Here is a 24,256-nt window from a genome sequence, read left to right as displayed (position 1 = left end):
ATTTCAATCATTCAATTGTTCTATTTATCTGTCTATATAATAATCTTTACCTGACCTAAAATTAGTTATATATAAATTAACCTTATCTAATTCTGCATTTTTTACATAGGTATTAATATAAAATGCAACTAAAAATTCGTTAACTAAATGTGAATTATAGCAAAACCTGATGAGGATTACTGAATTGCAAGTAGCAACTGCTCAATAATTAATATGTATAAAATAAAATATGAATTATAACTAAATGAAAAATTTAAATATAAATTTCATATCATAAATTAATTTAACTTAGGGTAAACTACTAATTTGGTCCCCTATGTTTGGGGTGAATTATGTTTTAGTCCCCAACGTTTAAAGTGTTCTATTTACGTTCAAAATAGTTTTGATTTACATCAATCAAGTCTTGCCGTTAAGTGGGACTGAAATACTTAACGTCGTGTCCGACGTGGCAAAGGAGAGGGGACATGGTTAATAGACTTGTAATGGTTCCCACCTTTGGACAAAACGCATACTTACCGTGACTCTTCTTCTTCTTCTTGTGAAGCAAGAAATGATAAAAAAATCCATAAACCCTACCAATCGTCAGTCAAGGGTTGCGATTCGCAGCTAGGGAGGTGACATTGTCCTTTAGTATCGTTAAAGGTCCACAGAAGTAGTTAGTTTGAAACCCTTCCTTTCTGGAAGAAGATCGTATCAGGTATTCCTTTATCAAATCTCCTCAGCCCATTTGGTTTTCATCTTAATGCATGTTGATATGTAATGATGCATGTTGATATTTGATTGTTTTGTTTTATAGTTTCATATTCATTTCTTGTTTTATTTTGGAAGTTTTTATTTTGCCTTAGTGATTGCATTTATGCATTTCTGTTGTTGTTGATTAATGTGAAAATTTTATGAAGTCTATTATGTTTGTCTAACAGATTGTTCGGAGAATGAGTTATTTTAGTGTCAAGATACACCATGGGGGGAAGTTTGGGTTTGATAGTGAACATTTACACTATGTGGGGGTGAGACTTCGATAGTGGACTAATATGATGAAGATAGGTAGAGTAGGTTCGAGGTCATGGAGATAGTGGTCGAACAGGGATATGTGGCAGAGAACATCGCTGCAATGTGGTATACGTCCTTAAAAGATGAAACATATGTAAGACTGAGGATGCTTCACATAGACAAGGATGCAACGGACATGGCCAGAATTGGAATGAGGGATAACATGGTGGAACTTTTTGTTGTTCACAAAGACAGTGCTACTGCTAGGAAAGGCTGCACTATTGAAGAAGTTGAAGAGATAGATAATGGTGAGGCTGCTACACCTACTGCAGGGGCTGTTGGGCCTGGTCCAATTGTGCTGCACAAGGCCCAATCATCTGCTCAGGCCAAGGTGGGTAAGAAGCCCAAGGTGGTGACAAAAGGCCAAAATGATATGTTAGAGGATGATTATGAAGAGAGGTCAGAGAGATCAGATTTTTTAGGTGATGATGAATCTGAGGATGATGACTGCCAGCTAGAGAATGATGATGAGGGAGACAGTGATGAACAGTGGAGTGAAAATAACTCTGGAGATAGTGATCTGGAGGTTGCATTTAATGACATCGATGATGATTGGAATGGTGATGATGGTTTTTATGATGTTGATATCACAACTATGAAAGATTCTCAAAAGATGAAACAGAGTGTTTCAACTGAGAGAGTACAAGGATAATTTAGTGGCAGTGTTAACAAGGAAAAGGAGCAAGTGGTGGCTACTGGACTAAGGGATGAAGATGATGGGTATGAGAGTGAGGAGTTGTGGGATGTCCCTGTAAGTGATGATGAAGGGGATCCCTTGTTGAGGAAGTACCTGTTGTATAAGAGTTTGAAGAATATGAAGGAGTATAAATGGAAGGTTGGGATAATGTATGTAGATAGGGATGCTTTTAAGGACTGTGTAACTAGCTATGATATGCACAATGGCAGAGGAATATGGTTCTCAAAGTGTGATAGCCATAGGTGCAAAGCTGCTTGCCAAGAGGGTTGCGAGTGGTTTGCATACTGCCATAAGATGAAGAGAGGATACATGGCAGTTGACCAGCTGTTATAAAAAACACACATGCAGTAAGGCAACCAAGATTGATATCATGAGTTCTAAGTGGCTGAGTAAGGCTTTTATGAAGAAGATTTGTAAGAACCCTAAAATCAAGTTGAGAACTTTGATAAGGAAGGCTCATAGCAAATGGAATGTTGATCTCACAAAGACCAAAGCTGCCAAAGTGAAGCAGCAAGCCTTGGATGAGATTAATGGTACTTATGGAGAGCAATATAGGAAGATTCATGACTATGCTGCCGAGTTATTGAGGTCGAATCCGAGTTCCACTGTTCGGATGCAAGTGGAGAGACCTCCTGAGTTTCAACTAGAGACATCAATCCCTGGTAATGACATGAGACCACGATTTGAGAGGATCTATATCTTCTTGGATGCTTGCAAACGGAGTTTCATGGTGTGCAGAACCATGATCGGCCTTGATGGATACTTCATCAAGACTCCATATGGGGGTCAACTTCTAACAGCCATTGAATGGGACCCCAACGATCAGATTTCGCCAATTGCCTATGCTATTGTTAAAGCAGAGACAAAAGACTCGTGGACATGGTTTTTGTTGAATCTGTGTGATGATTTGGGAGTTGATAAGATCAGATGGTGTACATTCATGAGCGACCAACAAAAGGTAACCCTCAACCTAATGAGTACTCACCTGAACTTGTGTAATTGATTCTGTCTTTAATTCATGTTGTGCTATTATTAACTTATGCTGTTTTTAAATTCTGCTTTCAAGGGATTGACTCCTACCTTTGATGAGTTGCTACCTGCATATATCACAGGTTTTATGTTAGGTACTTTTATAACAATTTCAGAAAAAGCTTCCCAGGTGTTCAGCTAAAAATAATGATGTGGAAGGCTGCAAAGGCAACATATGTCTAGGAGTGGGAGAGAAGGATGAAGGAGATTCAGCTGGTTGATCAAGGAGCTTATAATCATCTCATGGAGATCCCTGCCAAGTATTGGAGCAAGTCCAGGTTTAATTATTTTCCTAGAGTTGATACACTTGTAAACAACATGTGTGAGTGTTTTAACTCTGTTATTGTAGAGGCTAGAGAGAAACCCATAGTGTCTATGTTATAAGATATTAGGGTTTATCTGATGAATAGTGGGCTAATAACACACAAAGTATAGTTACATATGCTGTAGAAATTTTGCCAAAAATAAACAAGAAAATTGAAAGAGTTTGATAAGGGTGGGGAGTGGTTGACCATCTATGCAGGTAGGGACAAGTATGAGGTATCTAGCAGTCAGGATAATAGAGACAAATTTGTTGTGGACTTACAGTTACATGAGTCCTCCTGTAGAGAGTTTCAACTAACAGGTTACCCATGTGAGCATGCCATGAGTTGCATTAGGAAAATGTGTTTAGATGTTAAGAACTATGTGAACAAGTGCTATAAGAAAGAGACCTACGTGGACTACTATCAACATGTAATCTACCTAGTGAATGGACTAAATCTCTGGGCCCGGACTGAGAATGATGATGTGCTGCCACCAGTGTTTAGGAAACCAATAGGGCACCCAAAACTAAGTAGGAACAAGACTAGTGATGAGTCACGCAACAATGGACCACTAGCTAAATTATCCAAGGATGTACAACAACAAAAATGCTCCTATTGTTTTGCACTTGGTTACAACAAAAGAACCTGCCCTAAAAAACATAAGGTGGAGGCCTTGGCAAAAAAGGTAAATTTGTTGTTGTCATGTTGAATACAATTCCTTATTGTTTGATGAACCCAATTTTTGGAACCCAATCTCCTTATGTCACTATTTGTTGCTACTGTTTATAGCATAATGCAGCTCTACAAGCCAAGAAAAGTGCTGGCACAACTGGGATTCCAAACCCCAGCAAGAACCCAGCAAAGATAACAAAACTTTAACAAAGAGGAAGAGCAATACACAAGTTGGAGGGACCCAAGAGTCACAAACCTCCTCCAAGAGAGCTAGATGCAGCAGTAGCACCAGCCAACCCTAGCCATCGACAGCAACAATTACTAGCCCATCAAGGAGGACCCTAAAGTTCATGGAAAAAACACCACCTAGGGCCTGAAAAGCATTGGGATGAATTTATAGTCGATTTTAGTGTTTAGCTTCTGTTTTGTAATGAAAGTGGCAATGACCAAGGGCTGATGTCTTTGTGATACTTTAGATAGCCTACTTTAAGACTACTAGTTTCATGTTGATCTCTTTTGTGTTATCTTTTCATGGTTATATTTAAGGCTTGTTTGGATATTGTAATGGTTAAGAGAAGCTACTTTAAGACTTCTCTATTATCTAATGATTTAAATAAATTTTCAGTAGCATAGTTATGTGAATTGGCAACTTAAGCCTTCTATTTATTGGTAGATCAAACTGAATTAAACTTTTACAGGGCCAAATAATGTATGTCAAAATACAGGAACTCATAGTTTTTCATTTCACTTAAAAACTTTATAATGTTTATAGCTCATGCCTTTACACATACAACTTCTAAAAGTTTTAACTAACACATCACTGTTATCACCCTAACTGTATGTCAATTTTTTCAATCCCTTAAACACTTGACATTCCCTCCAAACTAGGGACAACAACAGCAAAGCAAACAAAGATAACTGCTAACCCCTAAACCTTAATTAAATCGATCATATAGCAGCAGCCCAGCCGTTGTCCATCCAAGAATTCCAACAGCAAGTGCCAATGTAAATTTTCTTTCAGCCTTTTACAGTTCATGTTTCAACACACTTGCTTTATTCTTCAGTCTTTGAATTTGTGGGTCTTGCCCTTTAGGCTCTACCCAAGCAAAATAATCGTATTCTTCTCCTATTTGTTCTCAACTAAACTAAAAGGAAGACACCAAACAGTTCAGATCCTCCAAACACTAACACCCAATGCTATTTTGAAACAAGAGACAGAAAAGAGGAGACTCATCTGATAGTTGACGCATTCCCAGAATCTTCTTCCTGGGTTCTCCGTTGTAGATGATGTCCACAACACTGGTCTCTCTCCACAAAAGCACGTCCTCCTTCTCCTACGATTCTTGGTGTTGCTATGCGAACCTTGGGAAGACGATTGAGGAGCCATTCTTAGCGGATTTCCTTTTTCTTTTTTTTTTTGTGCTTCCAACGGTTAATTGCAACCACTGTACCCAGTTTACCACATCAGACACAACGTTAAGTATTTCACTCCCACTTAACGGCAGGACTTGATTGATGCAAATCAAAACTATTTTGGACGTAAATAAAACACTTTAAACGTTGGGGACTAAAACAGAATTCACCCCAAACGTAGGAGACCAAATCAGTACTTTACCCTTTAACTTATTGACTATTCTAACATGTGTTTGTCTTCTCCAAGGCATCATCTTGTAGTTCATCATCTACCTCATCTTTTAACAATGATAGATTATCACCATTTTTAAATAAAGAATCTAAGTTTTGCTTTGACCGTGGCTTATTCTTGCATGCTTCATCATCTTCATTTTCCCCCAATATACATAAACAGTAAAATAATTATCTAAATAAACATCGTACCACATCTCGGATACTGTGAGTTCAATGTGAATATAGGCATATCCCAAATATTGAGACTCCGAATTATTATGCATAGAGAATCTAATGTATCTATAGTGTACCTAGGATATGTTGTAGCAATTTTGAAAATTGGATTTTATCCGTCAGATTCTCCATGCATCATAGTCTGGGATCTTAGTATCCAAAATACACCCATATTCGTGTTGGGCTCACAATACCCGAGATGTAGTACGTTATTTATTTAGATAATTATTTTATAATTTATGTATATCAATAAAATATAATTATTTAATTTAAATAAAAAAACCATACAAACAATGTAACTGAATTTTTTAAAATGACCATTGCATCATAACTTACGTTTACATATACGACAAAATAACCATTTCATCATCAATTGATAAGCACATGTACTCTTTTGATTTGCGGTGTCCATGTGTCGAACTCGACACTCATCGATACTTCTCGGATACGCGTATTTTTTGTATCCAATCATGTCTTAATAAAAAATAACAAATTTTTTATGGACACGCTTGGACACACCTAAATATCGTCACCTGTCAGCATGTCCAACCTTATTCTTAACATGTATTTTTGACATGAGTTTAGAAATAGTATATGTAAACCCCGCTAAATTAGCGAATAATTAGTCAATAAATTAAATTTTAATAAAGAAAAATAGAAATTCAAATTCAATAGTAAAATAGGATAGAGCTAATTAAAACGAGAATTTTAACACTAATTTCAAAGATATCGGCCCAAGATTAGGCCGAACGGGCCGAACCGGTTAAATCGGGCCCAAAATGGGCCCAAGGCCCAATTCAGTTCAATGCCCCTAAGTGAATTCAGCTTCCCCTTCCTCCCTTCTCATCATTCATGCAGCAAACATTAGGGAAGGGGGAAGAGAGCTTTCAAACCCTAACCTCCACTTCAAACCTCCATATCTCTCCACTCCAACCTTCGATCGCCGCACCGTTTACGACCATGCGACCACCGCAACGAGCTCTGCGATTCTATCCGAACAACTTCATAGGCAAGTCTCATTTCTCATCTTAGCCTCTCAATCCCTATGATTTTTGAAAATTATGTAAGTGGTGTTGAGATTTTGTGGGTTTTGGTACTTTAGGTTCAATCTAGCTTGCAGAACTTATTAGATTTGGTCCGTTTGGTCCATGGGTATGGTAAGGATCCTCAACCCTAGTTAATTTATTGATTTTATGTATTGGGTATTTAATTTGGGTGTATATGTGTTGTATATATCTATTAGGTTGTGCATATGTAATTAGAGATTAAAATTGTGAACATTGGAATCTTGATAGAGGTTGAACACTTATGCTTTGGTGAGTCCTAGAACCTTGGGTTGTGTTTGGGCCATTGGTGAGTTGTCTCGGGAAATACATGGAAATTAGCCAAGGTATGGTTTAGGTTTCATGTATATAATATATAATTTTCTATGAAGACTTAGGCTAGTTGAGTATAAGATAGGAATTGATGAATGAATGAGAATGTAAATTGATTAGTGTTTTATGCTAAATGTTGAGTTTTGCTTTAATGGTTGATTTTGAAGTTGGACTACTAAGTGATGAACTAATGATTCTTGTGATTTTGGAGAATAAATGATTTTAAATTGTGGTAGTGTGTTGTGATTGTTGTAATTAAAGTTATAAAATTTAGTTATGAGATTATGTACTTATGGATGTATAATTGATTGAAGCAGGTTATGGATGACTTTGATAGAATAAATAGTATGTGACTATGTTGGATGTATATGTTGAAAGTATGATTTGTGTTTGGTTTAGTGAAAATTGAGGTTGGAAGCTTTTTGAGAAAAATTAGTTTTTGGCCGAACTTCGACGAGTCATAACTTGGCTTTCGGACTTCTAAATGGTTTCAAACTTGTTTTATATAAGAATTGAGTTCGTGAAATTTACGCTGTTCAAAGAACGGATGAAAAATGATTTAAAATAAAAAGGTTATACACGTCGGAAGTTTAGAACTCAAAATGAAAATTCTATTGCTTTTCAAACTTGGTTAAAATTTTCTATGAAATGTACAACCCACGCGTACGTGTGCCCCACGCGTACCCAAGGCCCTTGCGTACGCGTGGCTTGGGATTTCTGCGTACGCGAACCTCCCTTACGTGACCAGTCGATTCTGCCTGGGTTGCATGCGTACGTGAAGATGGCTATGTGTATGCGTCTTGGTCCAAACGCGTACCCACACGTACGCGTGGCTTACGCATATGCATGACATTTCAGAAATGCACTTCCATGCGTACGCGTCGCTTATGCGTACGCGTGGCCCCTTTTTGTGCTTTAAAACTTAATTCCGAATCTTCAAGCCTCTGTTTTCACCCTTTTAGCTCTAGGTTATAATGATTAGCATAGTAATAAGTTGGAATTAGGAAATTGGAGTAACTTGGAGATCAAGTTAGGAAGGAAAGGTAGCTTAGAATTGAAGCAAGATAATTAACGATTGGAGGAATTGGTACTCGAAGTGATAAGATGATGAGAATGATGTATGAGACATTGGATGATGTTAATTAACTGAGATATGATTAATGAGTGAGTAATTATGATTTATTGAGGAAGTGCGGTAATGTTGCGAATATGCCAGAGATGCATACAGGAGCTAAAGGTTGAGTATATTTGAGCTTGGGGTGCTGTCTTCCCTATGTCAGCCGGGAATTTTTTTCGTGGATAACATTGATCTTAGGGTATTGTTTTCCCCATGTCAGCTTGGGGTATTATTTTTCCCAAGTCAGCTTGGGGGTGTTATATCTTCTCCCCATGTCAGCTTGGGACTCTTCCCATGGAAATTATTAAGCATGAGGATTCTCCCCATGGTGTATTTTTGAGTTTGAGGACATGTCGGATAACTGACAGTTGATGTCAACATCCATAGGACAGGCATGCATTATGTGCATATTATTTGAATTGCTCATTTGTAAACTATTTGGGAATGTCTACGTGATTATAGCATGCTAATTGTTGTACTTATTATCTGTATTTCTTGTAAGTTACTTGTGTTTTCCTTGTTTGCTTATTTGTCTGTGTAAACTAATCGAAGATGGAGGAACGGAGGAAATGGTGGAAAAAGACCTAGTATTAAGGTCAGGTTTAAGCTAGGCTTAAATATTCTTAGAAGATCACCCTTTTATGGTTTCTGCTTAATACTTTAAGCTTTATATCTGAGTGTCGGCGTTCTAGGATTGCCTCTGGCATTCCCAGGACCTTATATATTATGTGCGTGGCACATTCCACTCACACCTAATTGAACATTTCAGCAAAACATAAAGGAATTCCCAAGTAAAAATACTTCACAGCAACAAGGATAAAGTGTCAATACAATCTGTTGGGAATGTCTCTCAGCTTTTCCTTCTGTCATCATTATTTCTCTCTGTTGTTCCTCCTTTGGATGATGATGCAAATTCCCTTCATATATTGGATGTTTTCCTGCATAATCCTTAGAAGTTGCTTGTCTCACAAGCCCTTAGGCAACTGGTTAGTATGCAAGATTTGCTTGTAGGCTTTTGAGCTTATTTTTTGTGTATGAACACCAAACTTAATTTCTTGCCAACGTTTTTGATGCACACACACACACACACACACACACACACACACACACACACATACAAATATATATATATATATATATATATATATATATATATATATGAAACCTTTTGCCTTTGCTGAAGGTCATAAAATTAAAAACTAGAAAACAGACAATGATTAAGTAGTCTTTCTGATTACTTGGAGCTAGAAACTTTTTATGCAGAAGGTGAGAATGTGTTTTTTAAATGAGATTTTGGTGGAACACCAAACTTAGCATTCTTCATTCTCCCTTAAATTGTTTTGGTTTGCAACACCAAACTTAGCTCCTTGTAATACAGATAAGATCACTCAATCTTTTTATTGAAATAGCTATAAAAAGAGATTACCTCAAGTTGGGTTGCCTCCCAACAAGCACTCTTTTATTGTCATTAGCTTGACATCCTAAATTCTTGTTTAGTTCAGGTTCTGAACCTCCTTTTTTTTTATCCCATTGGCCTCCCAAGTAATGCTTTGTCCTGTGACCGTTTGCTGTGAAATGGCTCTTTGTTGCTTCATCTAGCAATTCAAGGCTTCCATAAGGGAAAACCTTTGTCACCAAGTAAGGACCAGTCCATTTGGATTTGAGCTTGCCAGGGAAGACTTTGAGCCTGGAGTTATATAAGAGTACTTGCTGTCCTGGTTTGAACTCCTTCCTTGAGATCTTTTTGTCATGCCACCTTTTAGCTTTTTCTTTGTATATCTTAGCGTTTTCATAAGCTTCTAGCCTAAACTCATCCAACTCATTTAGTTGCAGTAGCCTCTTCTCCTCTACTGCTTGAGAATCAAGGTTGAGGTGTTTAGTGGCCCAGAAAGCTTTATGCTCAAGCTCTACAGGGAGGTGACAAGATTTGCCATATAACAGCTGAAAAGGGGACTTTTCAATAGGAGTTTTGAATGCTGTCCTATATGCCCAGAGTGCATCTTCTAACTTCCTGGCCCAATCTTTTCTTGTACTTCCTACTGTTTTCTCTAAGATCTTCTTCAACTCCATATTTGCTAACTCAACCTGGCCATTAGTTTGAGGGTGGTATGGTGTGGCTACTTTATGAATCAATCCATATTTGTGAAGGAGTTTCTCCATTTGCTTGTTGCAAAAATGACTACCACCATCACTGACAAGACCCTTGGACACTCCATATCTAGTGAAAATGTGCTTCTTAAGGAATTGAAGGACAATCTGTGCATTACATATGGTTGTGGCTACGGCTTCACCCATTTTGAGACATACTCTACTGCTACTAAAATGTATTTGAAAGAGTAAGAGGGAGGGAACGGGCCCATGAAATCAATGCCCCAAAGATCAAATAGCTCCACTTCCAGGATGTAGTTCTGAGGCATCTCATTCCTTCTTGTCAATCCTCCAGCTCTTTGGCATTCATTACATTGGTGAACGAACTCTCTGGCATCCCTGAAAATGGTTGGCCAATAGAATTCACTCTGCAGCATTTTAGCAGCTATTCTTTCTAGCCCAAAGTGTCCACCATAGGCCGAACCATGACAATGCCACAATATATCTCTCATTTCATTTTCAGGGACACACCTCCTAATCATTCTAATAAACCACTATTTTATGATTTATCTTATGCTCAATTGAATGATTTTATCAATTCTTCACCCACTTATTCATATGAATTTGCATGGTTTTACAATCCCTTCCTTATGATATGACATATGTGAAAACATGTTTCCTATGCCTTAGAAATATTAAATTTAATTATCCTTTATTACCATTTGATGTCGTGATCTGTGTGTTGAGTACTTTCAGGCTTTATAGGGCAGGAATGGCTTAGAGGATAGAAAGGAAACATACAAAAATGGAAGGAACGCACAAAATGGAGTTTTTGAAGAAAAGCAGCGACGCGAACGCGTGGATGACGCGGATGCGTGCTTAGCGCAAAAAGCATCGACGCGAGCGCATGGACGACGCGGACGCATGCCTTGAGCAGAACGCAATTGACGTGAACGCGTAATTGACGTAGACGCGCGGAAGAGCAAAACTCCAAAGGACTTGGATGCGTGGCCTACGCGAACGCATGACGAACCCCACGTGCAGAAAATTGCAGAAATCATCCCAGCGATTTCTGGACCCTTTTTGGTCCAATTCCAGGCCCAGAAAACACAGATTAGAGGCTATAAAGTGGGAGAATCCATTAATTCATAATCATTGATTCATAATATACACAATTCTAGGATTAGATGTAGTTTTTAGAGAGAGAAGTTCTCTTCTCTCTCTTAGGATTAGGATTAAGATTAAGATTAAGATTTCATCTTCTTCAATCACAGGTTCAATGTTCCTTTTATTTATTTTCTCAATTTAGTTTATGAACTCTTTATGTTTAGATTAATTTTCTATTTAATACAATTTGAGATATTTCAGATTTATGATTGCTTTCTCTAATTTATGTTATTGATGCTTTCACTTTATCCAAATTATTTTCATTCGAGTAGATTTTCTTCCCTTTTGGCTTTGGTTAATTAATTGGTAACACTTTAGTTATCAAACTCAGCAGTGGTTGAAATTGGCAATTGCTAATTGATTTGGATCGCTCTAAAAGTTGACTAGGACTTGAGGATTAATTTAATTAGTCCACTTGACTTTCCTTTATTTAATAAGGGATAACTAAGTGGGATTAAAACCCAATTTTCATCACACCTGATAGGATAATTAGGATAGGAATTCTAGTTCTCAAACCTTGCTAAGAGATTTTTATTAATTATTAATTTATTTTTCTTGTCAATTAAATTACTTGTTCAACCCTTTTGAAAACCCCAAAATATACCTTTTTCCATAACCAATAATAAAACACACCTCCCTGCAATTCCTTGAGAAGACGACCCGAGGTTTGAATACTTTGGTTTATAAATTGCATTGGGTTTTACTTAAGTGACAAACAAACTTTTGTACGAAAGAATTCTCTGTTGGTTTAGAAACTATACTTACAATGCGATTATATTTGTGAATTTCTTTACCGATAGAAATCCAATCATCAAAATGGCGCCGTTGTTGGGGAATTGCAAACGTGTGCCTTATTATTGGTTATTGTAAATATTTTTCTTTTACTTGTTTATTTGTTTTTGTGTTCCCTTTTTGTTCTAGTAGCTACTATGAATTCTCACCCCTCTCGCTTTGAGAGTGGTTCTAATTTTGTTTAAATGAATGGAAGCTATAACAGGAACATGCATCAAGGTCAAGGCAATCAAAGATGGATGGTGCCAAAAGGATCTGATCAACCCTTTAGGCAACAACACCCTCCAAGATACCATGGACCACGACCCTTCTAGAATGCATGTCAAGGCAATAGATATAGTGGACCCCCCTGTGGCTACCAACAAGCCCCATCATATGCCTACAAACCACCTTATCAACACAGCTTTGAACCACCACACTCACAAGCCCTTTTTCACCATTTACCACCGTATGACCCTTATCCACCCCAGTTCCAATCCAATTACTCCCAAGAACCACCACTTCCTTATGTACCATGTCCATATCCATCACTCCATCACCTCAAGAATCAAGGGAGCGTTTCAAGGAAACAATGGAAAGACTTAATGCAACTCTTCGCCAACTGGACCAAGCAATAAATTGATTATCTTCCCAACTTTCAGACACTCAAGGAACTCCCAAAGCTTCATGTGGACAATCAAATGAAGAACGTAGCATGAAGGAGATATTAGAAACTCCAGTGGACAGTAAGGAGCATGACTTTGTACTAGAACAATTGAAGGAAGCCCAAATTACCCAAGAAGAAGCAGAATTGGTTGAAGACTTAGGAGATGCTGAACATCCATGGAAATCCAGAGTTGTGAAAAATTCCGTCAAGGAAATTACAATTGATGCTAAGGAGGACAGTGCACAACCTCCAAAGCAGGTATCTTATGAAGAACTGGACGGAACAACCCAAGACGCAAGTTTCCTTGATAATGATAATCACGAGTCAAGTTCTCCTAGTGATGAACTTGCATCTGCAAGTGACTTCTTTGAGACAGAAGAACCTTCCCCAAGTGAATATGAAGACGATGCTAAGGTAGACTTTTCTCAACCTCTAACTTATGACTTTAGTGATGAGGAAGAAATCGAGGACTTTGATCAGGACATGGTTGAAATTGAAAAAGTTTGCAAGGAAGTGGAGGAATTCATAGAAGAACACAAGGGAGTAGAGCTTGCAGAACCACTGGAAACAACTATCCCAAGGCCACTACCACCCAACTCTAACTTCAAGTGGGTAAAATCTTTGACTTTTAACTTTAATTTTCCACTTGAATATGGTTTACTTGAAACAGACGGTCAGCTTAGAGCTCTTTGTGGCTTTAAGAGAAAAAGGGAAATGACTCGCACTCAGAGTTGGTATGCAAAATCCAATAAGGTTCCATGCTTCAATCTGACGTACACGGATTGGTGTCAAGCTCAATTGAATGGGTCTCGGAAGATGTTTGGCCATCCTGGTGAGAATACAACTTCCAAACCACCCGACTGGAAAAATATAAATCAAGACAAAGACGGGTGTAAAAGCAAGGTTTGGGATCCTGGAATCCGTTCTGACATTCAACACCCCGGAAGCCTGAGAACCTGCTTGGAACTGCTCGAGGGCTTTACGTGCCTTGTTTGGGACCCCAGAGGCTGTTGGCATTTCAAACATTAGTGGAGATTTCTGGATGAATTCAAGCACAAGCCACCATAACAGGAAGCTCATCAAATGTCCAACTTAAGGACTTTAACCAAAAGTGCTAGGTGGGAGACAACCCACCATGGTATGATCGTTTCTTTTTCAGTTTAGTCTGTTTTTGAATTTTGATTGAACATGGAATTGTGCATAGCATTCATTGCATTCTGCATACTGCATAAAAAAAACCCCACGCGAGCGCGCAGGCCACGCGTGGGCGTCGAATGGAAATCGGTGTAAAGATCCAACGCCAAAAAAGTTGGGCTGGAATCATGCGACTGGTGTGCGTTTAGCACAACACGGACCACGCGTTCGCATCCCTGACGCGAACGCGTCACTTGCACAACACTCATTACATGTGAAAGCGTGAGCGACGCGTCCGCGTCGCGTGAATATTATGGCCCCTTAAATAGAAACAGAGAGTTGCGCTGAAATGACGCTGGAACTGTGCGTCTAGCACAAATTACAGTGACGCGTTCGCGTGCTTCACGTGTCCGTGACACTCATCTTTTACCCAACCTACACGATCGCGTCAATCACACGACCACGTCAACCCCTTCCACCCTAATCACGCGATCGCGTGCTCCACGCGTTCGCGTGGATTTGAAATCACTTAACCCACCTACGCGAAACCCTACCCCTTCGCATCACCCACCCCCTCTCTCTCTGCACTCCCCTCTTCACATCTCTTCTTCTCCTTCCCCCTCCACCACGGCCACCCAGAACCGCCGCCACCACCCAGACCGAGCCACCACCCTCGCCCCCTTCTTCTCTTCCCTCACCTCCCTTCCTTCTCAACCACCTCCCCCTCTGCCATTAAACCCTACCCTCGCCCCCAACCACCGAACCGCCACCACAACGCCGCCTTCCACCCCTCATACCGCCGACCACCACCCTCGCCCCCTTCTCCTCTGCTTTCCCTCCTTCACCATACACCAGCCCCACAAACACAACCATCCGCCACTGCCCCCATCCGAACCACCATCGTGCCGTCGCCGTGCCACCGCCGTGCAGCCACCAGCACCACTACCTCCCTCTCTGTCTCAAATTCTGATCCTACCCACACCAAGTTTCGTCGAACACCGTTCCCTTTACCAGTTCATTAGTTAGTTAGTTGCATATTTTTCAGAATCTGTTCAAATTAGGATAGTTAGAGATGCATGATTGTAGTGGATTCTAGGTGGTTAGGTAGCTAGGATGTGGTTAGTGGATTTAGGCCTGATAGTTGCGCCGTTCTTGCTACTTGTTTTATCTATTTCGCGATTCTGATTTTGCTGTGATGATCATATTGTTCATATATTGTTCTCCCATGTTTCTTGCTACTGTTACACTGTTCTTTCATGTTCATGTTATTTGTGTCTCTTTGCAGCTTTATTTAATTTTATATGAACTGATTTTTCCTGTTGTTTATTTCCCGAGAACATCTAATTTTAGCCAGAATGCTACCCAATTTTCTGCAAATTGTTTCATTTTTCCCATTCATGTATTGGTTATGGCAATTTTGAATTTTGCACTACTTGGCTACAACCAAACCAATTCATGAATGCACGGGCTAGCATTCTTTTTCCTTTTGATTATCTGGTTAATAAATTGCATTATTGATAATTTCATTTTAATTTTGCAACTCTTGTATCTATATGAATTATCATCAATAACCTGAAATCCTTGCTTGAATATGAGTTGACTGTTCTTTAAATTTGTGAATTTATTGTTAACTAGGAAACCCTTCATCATCTCACTTACTTTCACTTTCTTTTTACTAACTCACTGCTTTCACTTTCTAACTTCTTTTTTACCTACCAACCATTTTAACTTTCTGACTTCTCTTTTTACCTAACTACTTTAACTTTCTACCTCAAGGCATGATCACTGTTTTTCCTAATTAACATGAATTCCACTTATCATGTATTTTGGATTGTAATTTTTATTTTCAGACTTTTTCACTCGAATACAATCCACAATACCCATATATTTGACTTAATTTATGCTTCTCCTGCTCTTTTGCCATTCTGTGCTTATATTGCGAATATTCTATTTGCCTACTTGTTTTCCTGCTTTTGTTCTTCATTTATATCTTAGAATTTCTGCTTTTCAGGATGTCTGACTCTTAAAGCAAAGGAAAAGGCAAACCAACCACTGGCAAAAGGAAAAGAGGCGAATCCTCTATGACCATCCTTGACATTTTGCATGATGATTCCTGGCGGGAGAAGAATTTTACCCCGCAGAAAAAGGCTGATCAGTTGGTACCTGCAGCTGACCCAGTAAAATTTGCAAACAAATACTGTGAGCTGAAGTACCCAGTTTTTTCCACATCCAGGAACCTATACCTGGAACGGACACTCAAAATTCCAGAAGAACTCCAGCAATACACTTCAGACCAAATTAAACAGAGAGGCTGATTCTTCCTAGAGAGAAACTTGATTGAGATCAACTCATCCTGGGTTAGAGAATTCTACTGTAACTACTTTAAAACATCCCTGGATGCAGTACAGCTCAGAGGCAAATAGATTCTGATCACTGAGGAAGTAATAGAAGACATCCTCCAGCTCCCACCTAAATCTGATCAACCAGACGGTTACCAAAGGGCTGAAGAGGATATGAGATTCATGAGATTTGACTGGGATGCTGTAAAAAGGACTATAGCTCTTGATCCTACTGTTCCATGGGTCATGGGAAAGAGCACACTGGTACCTAAGGGAATCAGGCTGATGTATCTGAATAATGAGGCTTGACTTTGGCAACAGATTCTCAGTAACTACGTAATGCCGAGCACTCATGAGCCAGAGGTGCCAGCTGCTATGATTACCCTCATCTGGTGTGTGATGGAGGGTAAGGACCTATATATGCCCTGCTTCATCCGGTTTTACATGGCCAGGGTCCATGTCAGAGGCACCCTCCCTTTTCCATTATTGATTACTCAGTTGAGTCGCCGAGCTGAGGTACCTTGGGAAATTGCTGATGAAAAGCCACCCGTCACGGACTGCAGAAAGATCATCCCTCACAGTAGGAAGTTTTAGGCTTTAGGCTACCAACCTCCTTTTCTCACTAACTCTGCTGAGGCAGCTACATCTTCAACTACCCCTTCAGCATCCACTGCCCCAGCTCCATCCACTGCACCCCCACTTGCTCTTGAGCCCGTTTATCTTCTGGTGCACCGACTCTTTGACCGCTTAGACCAGATGGAGCACCACCACCAGCAGCAATATAAGAGGTATGAGCGTCACAACAGGCGACGTTATGAGAGGTCTGAGCGTCGCCACAAGCGACGCTATGAGCACCTCAAGTTGATGATCCGATCCGGTGGCAACATCCCCTCCGAGCCCGACACACCGTCAGAGACATCTGAGGATGAGGCGAGCGATCATGAAGCGGAGGCACATACCCGGTGGCAACATGTACGCGTCGCTATAACTTTTCTACTTTCCACGCGTGCACATGGACGATGCGCGCGCATGACCCCATTTTCACCCCAAAGTTGATTTTTGAGTTTTCAAAGCTGAATTTTAGACTTCTAAGCCTCCGATCTCACCCCCTTATGTCCTAAGTCCTTGTGATATGCCTAGCAATGAGAAGGAGCTAGGAAATGTGGTAACTTGTGGATGAAGTAAAGGGAGAATTAATGATGAATGATGATCAAAGACAATCGTATGAGATACGGAGGATGATGGTGGAAGTGCTTTATATGCCATGAGCCAAACGACTATAATTTTTAATAAATTAACTAGTTATGGATTGTATTATGAGCCGAATGGCTGAGTTATTGCCGAATTATGGTTGAGTTATTATTGAATTATGGCTGAGTATGATTGCATATATGCGTATTGAATGAAATGTGAATGTTGCACTTCCACCATCTGAGATACGAGTTTTCCTAGGTGAAAGCAGTGGCTAGCCACCATGTGTTCCTGGTGGAGACTTGATACTCTGCTGACTCTATGTCGTAAGTGTGGCCGGATGCTATGAAAGTTTCGGATAAGCTCGCCCCCGTGGATAAACACCAGTGTGGGTGTTGTGAATATGTATTGATGATTATGATTAAGTATAACTCGAGTTGAGGATGCACGGCAGAGGGAAACTCTAATGGTTAGCTACCAGGACTTGTCGGGTTAGCTTTATAACCGATAGATGAGACTCATCAGCCACTAGGACAGGCATACATCATATGCATTATATGTGATTTGTTCGAAATGCTTAATTGACTGCATAATACTTGCTAATTGTGCAATTTCCATATCTGCTTCCTATATGTGCATTTCCTTATTGATATAATTGTGTTTGCGATATCAATTTACTGAAGGCGGTTGGGAGGTCTGCAGGATTTGGAAAGCAGAGTGTTAGTTAGACTGGAGATCTTTAGTCAGTTACCATTTATGGTTTAGTCTGTTTATAAGCTTTGATTATCTGTTGGAAGTTCTAGGATTGCCTTTGGCTTTCCCAGGACATTACATTTTAGATATGTCGGTACTGTTATCATACTAAGAACCTCCGGTTCTCACCCATGCGGATTTTGTGTTTTTAAGATGTAGGTCGTGAGGCTTCTCGAAGAGGCATGCTGGTAGGGAATTTCTAACCACAAACTAAATGTCAAGTGCACCAGGTCGTACCAAGTAGTACCTTAGGTGAATGAGGGTCGATCCCACGAGGATTGATGGATTAAGAAAAAATGGTTAAACGATTTACTTAGTTAGATGGTGGACGAAATTGTGATCATGCTTGTATCATTTGTGATCAATGTTCTAATTGGCTCTTTGGTATGTACACAAAAACTATTGTGTCTCTTGTTGAATTCACAACTCCGTTCAACTAACCATCAAGTGTACTGGGTCGTCCAAATAATAAACCTTACGTGAGTAAGGGTCGAATCCACAGAGATTGTTGGTATGAAGCAAGCTATGGTCACCTTGTAAATCTCAGTTAGGCAGATTAAAATTGTTTTATGAGTTCGAAAATTAATAATAAAATAGGAATGATGAAAAGGGATAGAATACTTATGCAGATTCATTGGTAGGAATTTCAGTTAAGTATATGAAGATGCTGTATGGCTCAAGGACGCCTACTATTCTCCTGCTTTTACTCAATCCTTCTTAATCCTTTCCATGGCAAGCTGTGTATAGGGGTTCACCAGCAACGGTGGCTACTTTCAATCCTCTCGGGAAAATGGTCCTCTGCGGCTGTCACTCGCATGGCTAATCGTCTGGAGGCATCACCCATGGCTGATGGCTACATCCCATCCTCGCAGTGAAAACTACGCTCACGCACTCTGTCACAGCACGGCTAATCACTGGTTGGTTCCTGCGCCTACTGGAATAGAATCCCTTGATTCTTTTGCGTTTGTCACTAACGCCCAGCACTTGCAAGTCTGAAGCACATCACAGTCATTCATTACCGGAATCCTACTCGGAATACCACAGACAAGGTTAGACTTTCCGGATTCCCAGGATCCTACTCGGAATACCACAGACAAGGTGAGACTTTCCGGATCCTCATAAATGCCGCCATCTATCTAGCTTATACCACGAAGATTCTGTTGGGGAATCTAAGAGATACACATTCAAGCTCGGTTGCATGTAGAACGGAAGTGGTTGTCAATCACGCGCGTTCATAAGTGAGAATGATAATGAGGGTTATCTAATCATCACATTCATCATGTTCTTGGGTGCGAATGAATATCTTGGAATAAGAATAAGAGAGATTTGAATAAAAGAAACTAGAATTGCATTAATACTCAAGGTACAGCAGAGCTCCACACCCTTAATCTATGGTGTGCAGAAACTCCACCGTTGAAAATACATAAGTGAAAGGTACAGGCATGGCCGAATGGCCAGCCCCCATGTGGTCACAAGACCGAATGATCAAAGACACTAATACATTAGTTAAATGTTCTATTTATAATAAACTAGCTCCTAGGGTTTACATGAGTAAGTAATTGATGCATAAATCCACTTCCGGGGCCCACTTGGTGTATGTTTGGGCTGAGCTTGATCAATCCACGAGCTGAGGCTTCTCTTGGAGTTGAACTTCGAGTTATGACGTGTTTTGGGCGTTCAACTCCGGATCATGACGTTTTTCTGGCGTTTAACTCCAGACAGCAGCATGTACTTGGCGTTCAACGCCAAGTTACGTCGTCATTCTTCGAATAAAGTATGGACTATTATATATTGCTGGAAAGCCCTGGATGTCTACTTTCCAACTCCGTTGAGAGCGCGCCAATTGGAGTTCTGTAGCTCCAGAAAATCCATTTTGAGTGCAGGGAGGTCAGAATCCAATAGCATCAGCAGTCCTTTTGTCAGCCTTTTTCAGAGTTTTGCTCAAATCCCTCAATTTCAGCCAGAATTTACCTGAAATCACAGAAAAACACACAAACTCATAGTAAAGTCCAGAAATGTGAATTTAACATAAAAACTAATGAAAACATCCCTAAAAGTAGCTTGAACTTACTAAAAACTACCTAAAAACAATGCCAAAAAGCGTATAAATTATCCGCTCATCACAACCAAACTTAAATTGTTGCTTGTCCCCAAGCAACTGAAAATCAAATAGGATAAAAGAAGAGAATATACTATAAATTCAGAAATATCAATGAATATTAATTATAATTAAATGAGCGGGACTTGTAGCTTTTTGCTTCTGAACAGTTTTGGCATCTCACTTTTTCCTTTGTAGTTTAGAGGGATTGGCGTCTCTAGAGAACTTAAAATTTGGGATAGTGTTATTGACTTTCTTAGTTAAGCATGTTGATTCTTGAACACAGCTACTTATGAGTCTTGGCCGTGGCCCTAAGCACCTTGTTTTCCAGTATTACCACCGGATACATAAATGCCACAGACACATAACTGGGTGAACCTTTTCAGATTGTGACTTAGCTTTGCTAAAGTCCCCAGTTAGTGGTGTCCAGAGCTCTTAAGCACACTCTTTTGCCTTGGATCACGACTTTAACCACTCAGTCTCAAGCTTTTCACTTGGACCTTCATGACACAAGCACATGGTTAGGGACAGCTTGATTTAGCCGCTTAGGCCTGGATTTTATTTCCTTGGGCCCTCCTATCCATTGATGCTCAAAGCCTTGGATCCTTTTTACCTTTGCCTAGGGCTCATGGCTTTTTCTACTGCTCCTTCTTTTTCTATATACTCTTTTTAGCCATTTTTTTTTCACTGCTTTTTCTTGCTTCAAGAATCAATTTCATGATTTTTCAGATCATCAATAACATTTCTCTTTGTTCATCATTCTTTCAAGAGCCAACAATTTTAACACTCATAAACAACAAGATCAAAAGACATATGCACTATTCAAGCATTCATTCAGAAAACAAAAAGTATTGTCACCACATCAATATAATTAAATTAAATTCAAGAGCTATTTTCGAAATTTATGTACTTCTTGTTCTTTTGAATTAAAACATTTTTCTTTTAAGAGAGGTGAAGGAGTAATGGATTTTATTTATAGCTTTAAGGCATGGTTACATACTAGTGATCATGAAATAAAGACACAAAACATAAATAAACACAGTAATAAAAACCGAAAAACAAAAAGAAATAAAGAACAAGGAATGAATCCACCTCTAGTGGCGTCTTCTTCTTGAAGAACCAGTGATGTTCTTCAACTCTTCTATGTCCCTTCCTTGCCTTTGTTGCTCCTCCCTCATTGCTCTTTGATCTTCTCTTATTTCTTGGAGAATGATGGAGTGCTCATGATGTTCCACCCTTAATTGTTCCACATTATGGCTTAAATCTTCCAAGGAGGTGTTGAGTTGCTCCCAATAGTTGTTGGGAGGAAAGTGCATTCCTTGAGGTATCTCAGGAATTTGTTGATGATGAGCTTCCTCATATGCTTCTTGAGGGCCGTGAGGAGCTTCTCTTGCTTGCTCCATCCTCTTCTTGGTGATGGGCTTGTCTTCTTCAATAGAGACATCTCCCTCTATGATAACTCCAGCTGAGTAACATAGATGGCAAATAAGGTGAGGGAAGGCTAGCCATGCCATAGGTGAGGACTTGTCAGCTATTTTGTAGAGTTCATTGGAGATGACCTCATGAACCTCTACTTCCTCTCCAATCATGATGCTATGGATCATGATGGCCCGATCCACAGTAACTTCAGATCAGTTGCTTGTAGGGATGATGGATCTTTGGATGAACTCCAACCATCCTCTAGCTACAGGCTTGAGGTCCAGTCTTCTTAGTTGGACCGGTTTGCCTTTGGAGTCTATTCTCCATTGGGCGCCTTCCACACATATGTCCATTAGGACTTGGTCCAACCTTTGATTAAAGTTGACCCTTCTTGTGTAGGGGCGTTCATCACCTTGCATCATGGGTAAGTGAAACGCCAACCTTACATTTTCCGGACTGAAATCCAAGTATTTCCCCCTAACCATTGTGAGATAATTCTTTGGGCTTGGGTTCATACCTTGGTCATGGTTCCTAGTGATCCATGCATTGGCATAGAACTCTTGAACCATTAAGATTCCGACTTGTTGCATGGGGTTGGTTATGACTTCCCAACCTCTTCTTTGAATCTGATGTCGGATCTCCGGATACTCATTCTTCTTGAGCTTGAAAGGGACCTCAGGGATCACCTTCTTCTTTGCCACAACATCATAGAAGTGGTCTTGATGGCTCTTGGAGATGAATCTTTCCATCTCCCATGACTCGGAGGTGGAAGCTTTTGCTTTCCCTTTCCCTTTTCTTGAGGAAACTCCGGCCTTAGGTGCCATTGGTAATGGAAAAACAAAAAAAAAGCTTATGCTTTTACCACACCAAACTTAAAATTTGCTCGTCCTCGAGCAAGAAAGAAAAGAATAGTAGAAGAAGAAGAAGAGAATATGGTAGAGAGGGAGAGAAGTAGGTTCGGCTATATGGGAGAAGAAGGGATTTGTGTTGTGTGAAAATGAAGAAGAAGTGAAGGGTATTTATAGGGAGAGGGGAGGGTGGGTTTTCGGCCATTTGGGTGGGAATGGGTGGGAAATTGAATTTGAATGTTATGAGGGTAGGTGGGGTTTATGGGGAAGAGGAGGTTGATGTGAATGGTGAATGGAAGAATTGGGAAGAGGATTTGAGGTGATTGGTGAAGGTTTTTGGGAAGTGTGATATGGGGAAGAGTGGAATGAGATTTGGATTAGGAGAGTGTGATTAGGATTAAAAGGTAAGGTGGGAATATGGTAGGTGGGGATCCTGTGGGGTCCACAGATCCTGAGGTGATCCTGTGGGGTCCACAGATCCTAAGGTGAGGATCCTGTGGGGTCCACAGATCCTGAGGTGAAAACAAATACCATTCCTTCACCATATAGGCATGTAAAATGCCTTCATGCATCATTCTGGCGTTCAAACGCCCATTGGTGCATGTTCTGGGCATTTAACGCCCATGTAATGCATGTTTCTGGCGTTGAATGCCAGTTTCATGCTTGTTTCTGGCGTTCAGCGCCAGTTTGTCCTCTCTATGCATGTTCCTGGCGTTTAACGCCAGGTTGTTGCTTGTTTCTGGCGTTCAGCGCCAGAATGGTGCTCTGTTCTGGCGTTGAACGCCGGCCAGATGCACCTTACTGGCATTGAACGCCAGTCTGCGCTACCTCCAGGGTGAAAAATTTTTTTTCTTCTGTTTTTGACTCTGTTTTTAATTTTTTTGATTTTTTTCGTGACTCCTCATGATCATGTACCTAATTAAACATAAAAATAACAAAGAAACAAAATAAAATAAAATTAGATAAATAAAATTGGGTTGCCTCCCAACAAGCGCTTCTTTAATGTCAATAGCTTGACAGTGGCTCTCATAGAGCCACAAGGTGATCAGGTCAATTTAAGTGTGGTCCCAACACCAAACTTAGAGTTTGGATATGGGGTATGAACACCAAACTTAGAGTTTGGTTGTGGCCTCACAACACCAAACTTAGAGTTTGACTGTGTGGGCTTTTCTTGACTCTGAACTGAGAGAAGCTCTTCATGCTTACTCTCTTCTGTCACAGAGGGATGGCCATGTGCTTTAAACACAAGGTAGTCCCCATTCAATTGAAGGACTAACTCACCTCTGTTGACATCTATCACAGCTCCTGCTGTGGCTAGGAAAGGTCTTCCTAGGATGATGCATTCATCATCTTCCTTCCTAGTGTCTAGGATTATGAAATCAGCAGGGATGTAAAGGCCTTCAACCTTTATTAGCACGTCCTCTACTAATCCATAAGCTTGTCTCAATGACTTGTCTGCCAGTTGTAATGAGAACAAGGCAGGTTGTACCTCAATGATCCCCAGCTTCTCCATTACAGAGAGTGGCATAAGGTTTATCCCTGACCCCAGATCACATAGAGCTTTTTCAAAGCTCATGGTGCCTATGGTACAAGGTATTAGAAACTTGCCAGGATCTTGTCTCTTTTGAGGTAGAGTTTTCTGAATCCAAGTATCTAGTTCATTAATGAGCAAGGG

General features: G+C 40.0%; 1 protein-coding gene across 1 annotated transcript; it reads left to right on the top strand.

Annotated features, from left to right (window-relative positions):
• The first annotated feature begins 2,117 nt into the window (after positions 1 to 2,117).
• LOC130966165 (uncharacterized) lies at positions 2,118 to 3,960 on the top strand. The gene is made up of 4 exons (XM_057890934.1): positions 2,118 to 2,705; positions 2,814 to 2,871; positions 3,300 to 3,766; positions 3,871 to 3,960. Exons 1-4 carry the CDS (start codon positions 2,118 to 2,120, stop codon positions 3,958 to 3,960), a joined length of 1,203 nt encoding a protein of 400 aa, XP_057746917.1.
• Positions 3,961 to 24,256: the final 20,296 nt, after the last annotated feature.

This window comes from Arachis stenosperma, chromosome 3 (genome assembly GCF_014773155.1).
Source record: "Arachis stenosperma cultivar V10309 chromosome 3, arast.V10309.gnm1.PFL2, whole genome shotgun sequence".
Lineage (NCBI taxonomy): Eukaryota > Viridiplantae > Streptophyta > Magnoliopsida > Fabales > Fabaceae > Arachis > Arachis stenosperma.
This window is presented reverse-complemented; position numbering and strand designations above follow the sequence as displayed.

Bases quoted from the DNA above. Each gene is read 5' to 3' on its own strand.
- LOC130966165 (XM_057890934.1), top strand. From the start codon at position 2,118: ATGAGTTCTAAGTGGCTGAGTAAGGCTTTTATGAAGAAGATTTGTAAG. The intron at 2,706-2,813 runs GTAACCCTCAAC...TCTGCTTTCAAG, and splicing joins TCATGAGCGACCAACAAAAG to GGATTGACTCCTACCTTTGA. The intron at 2,872-3,299 runs GTACTTTTATAA...CCATCTATGCAG, and splicing joins TATCACAGGTTTTATGTTAG to GTAGGGACAAGTATGAGGTA.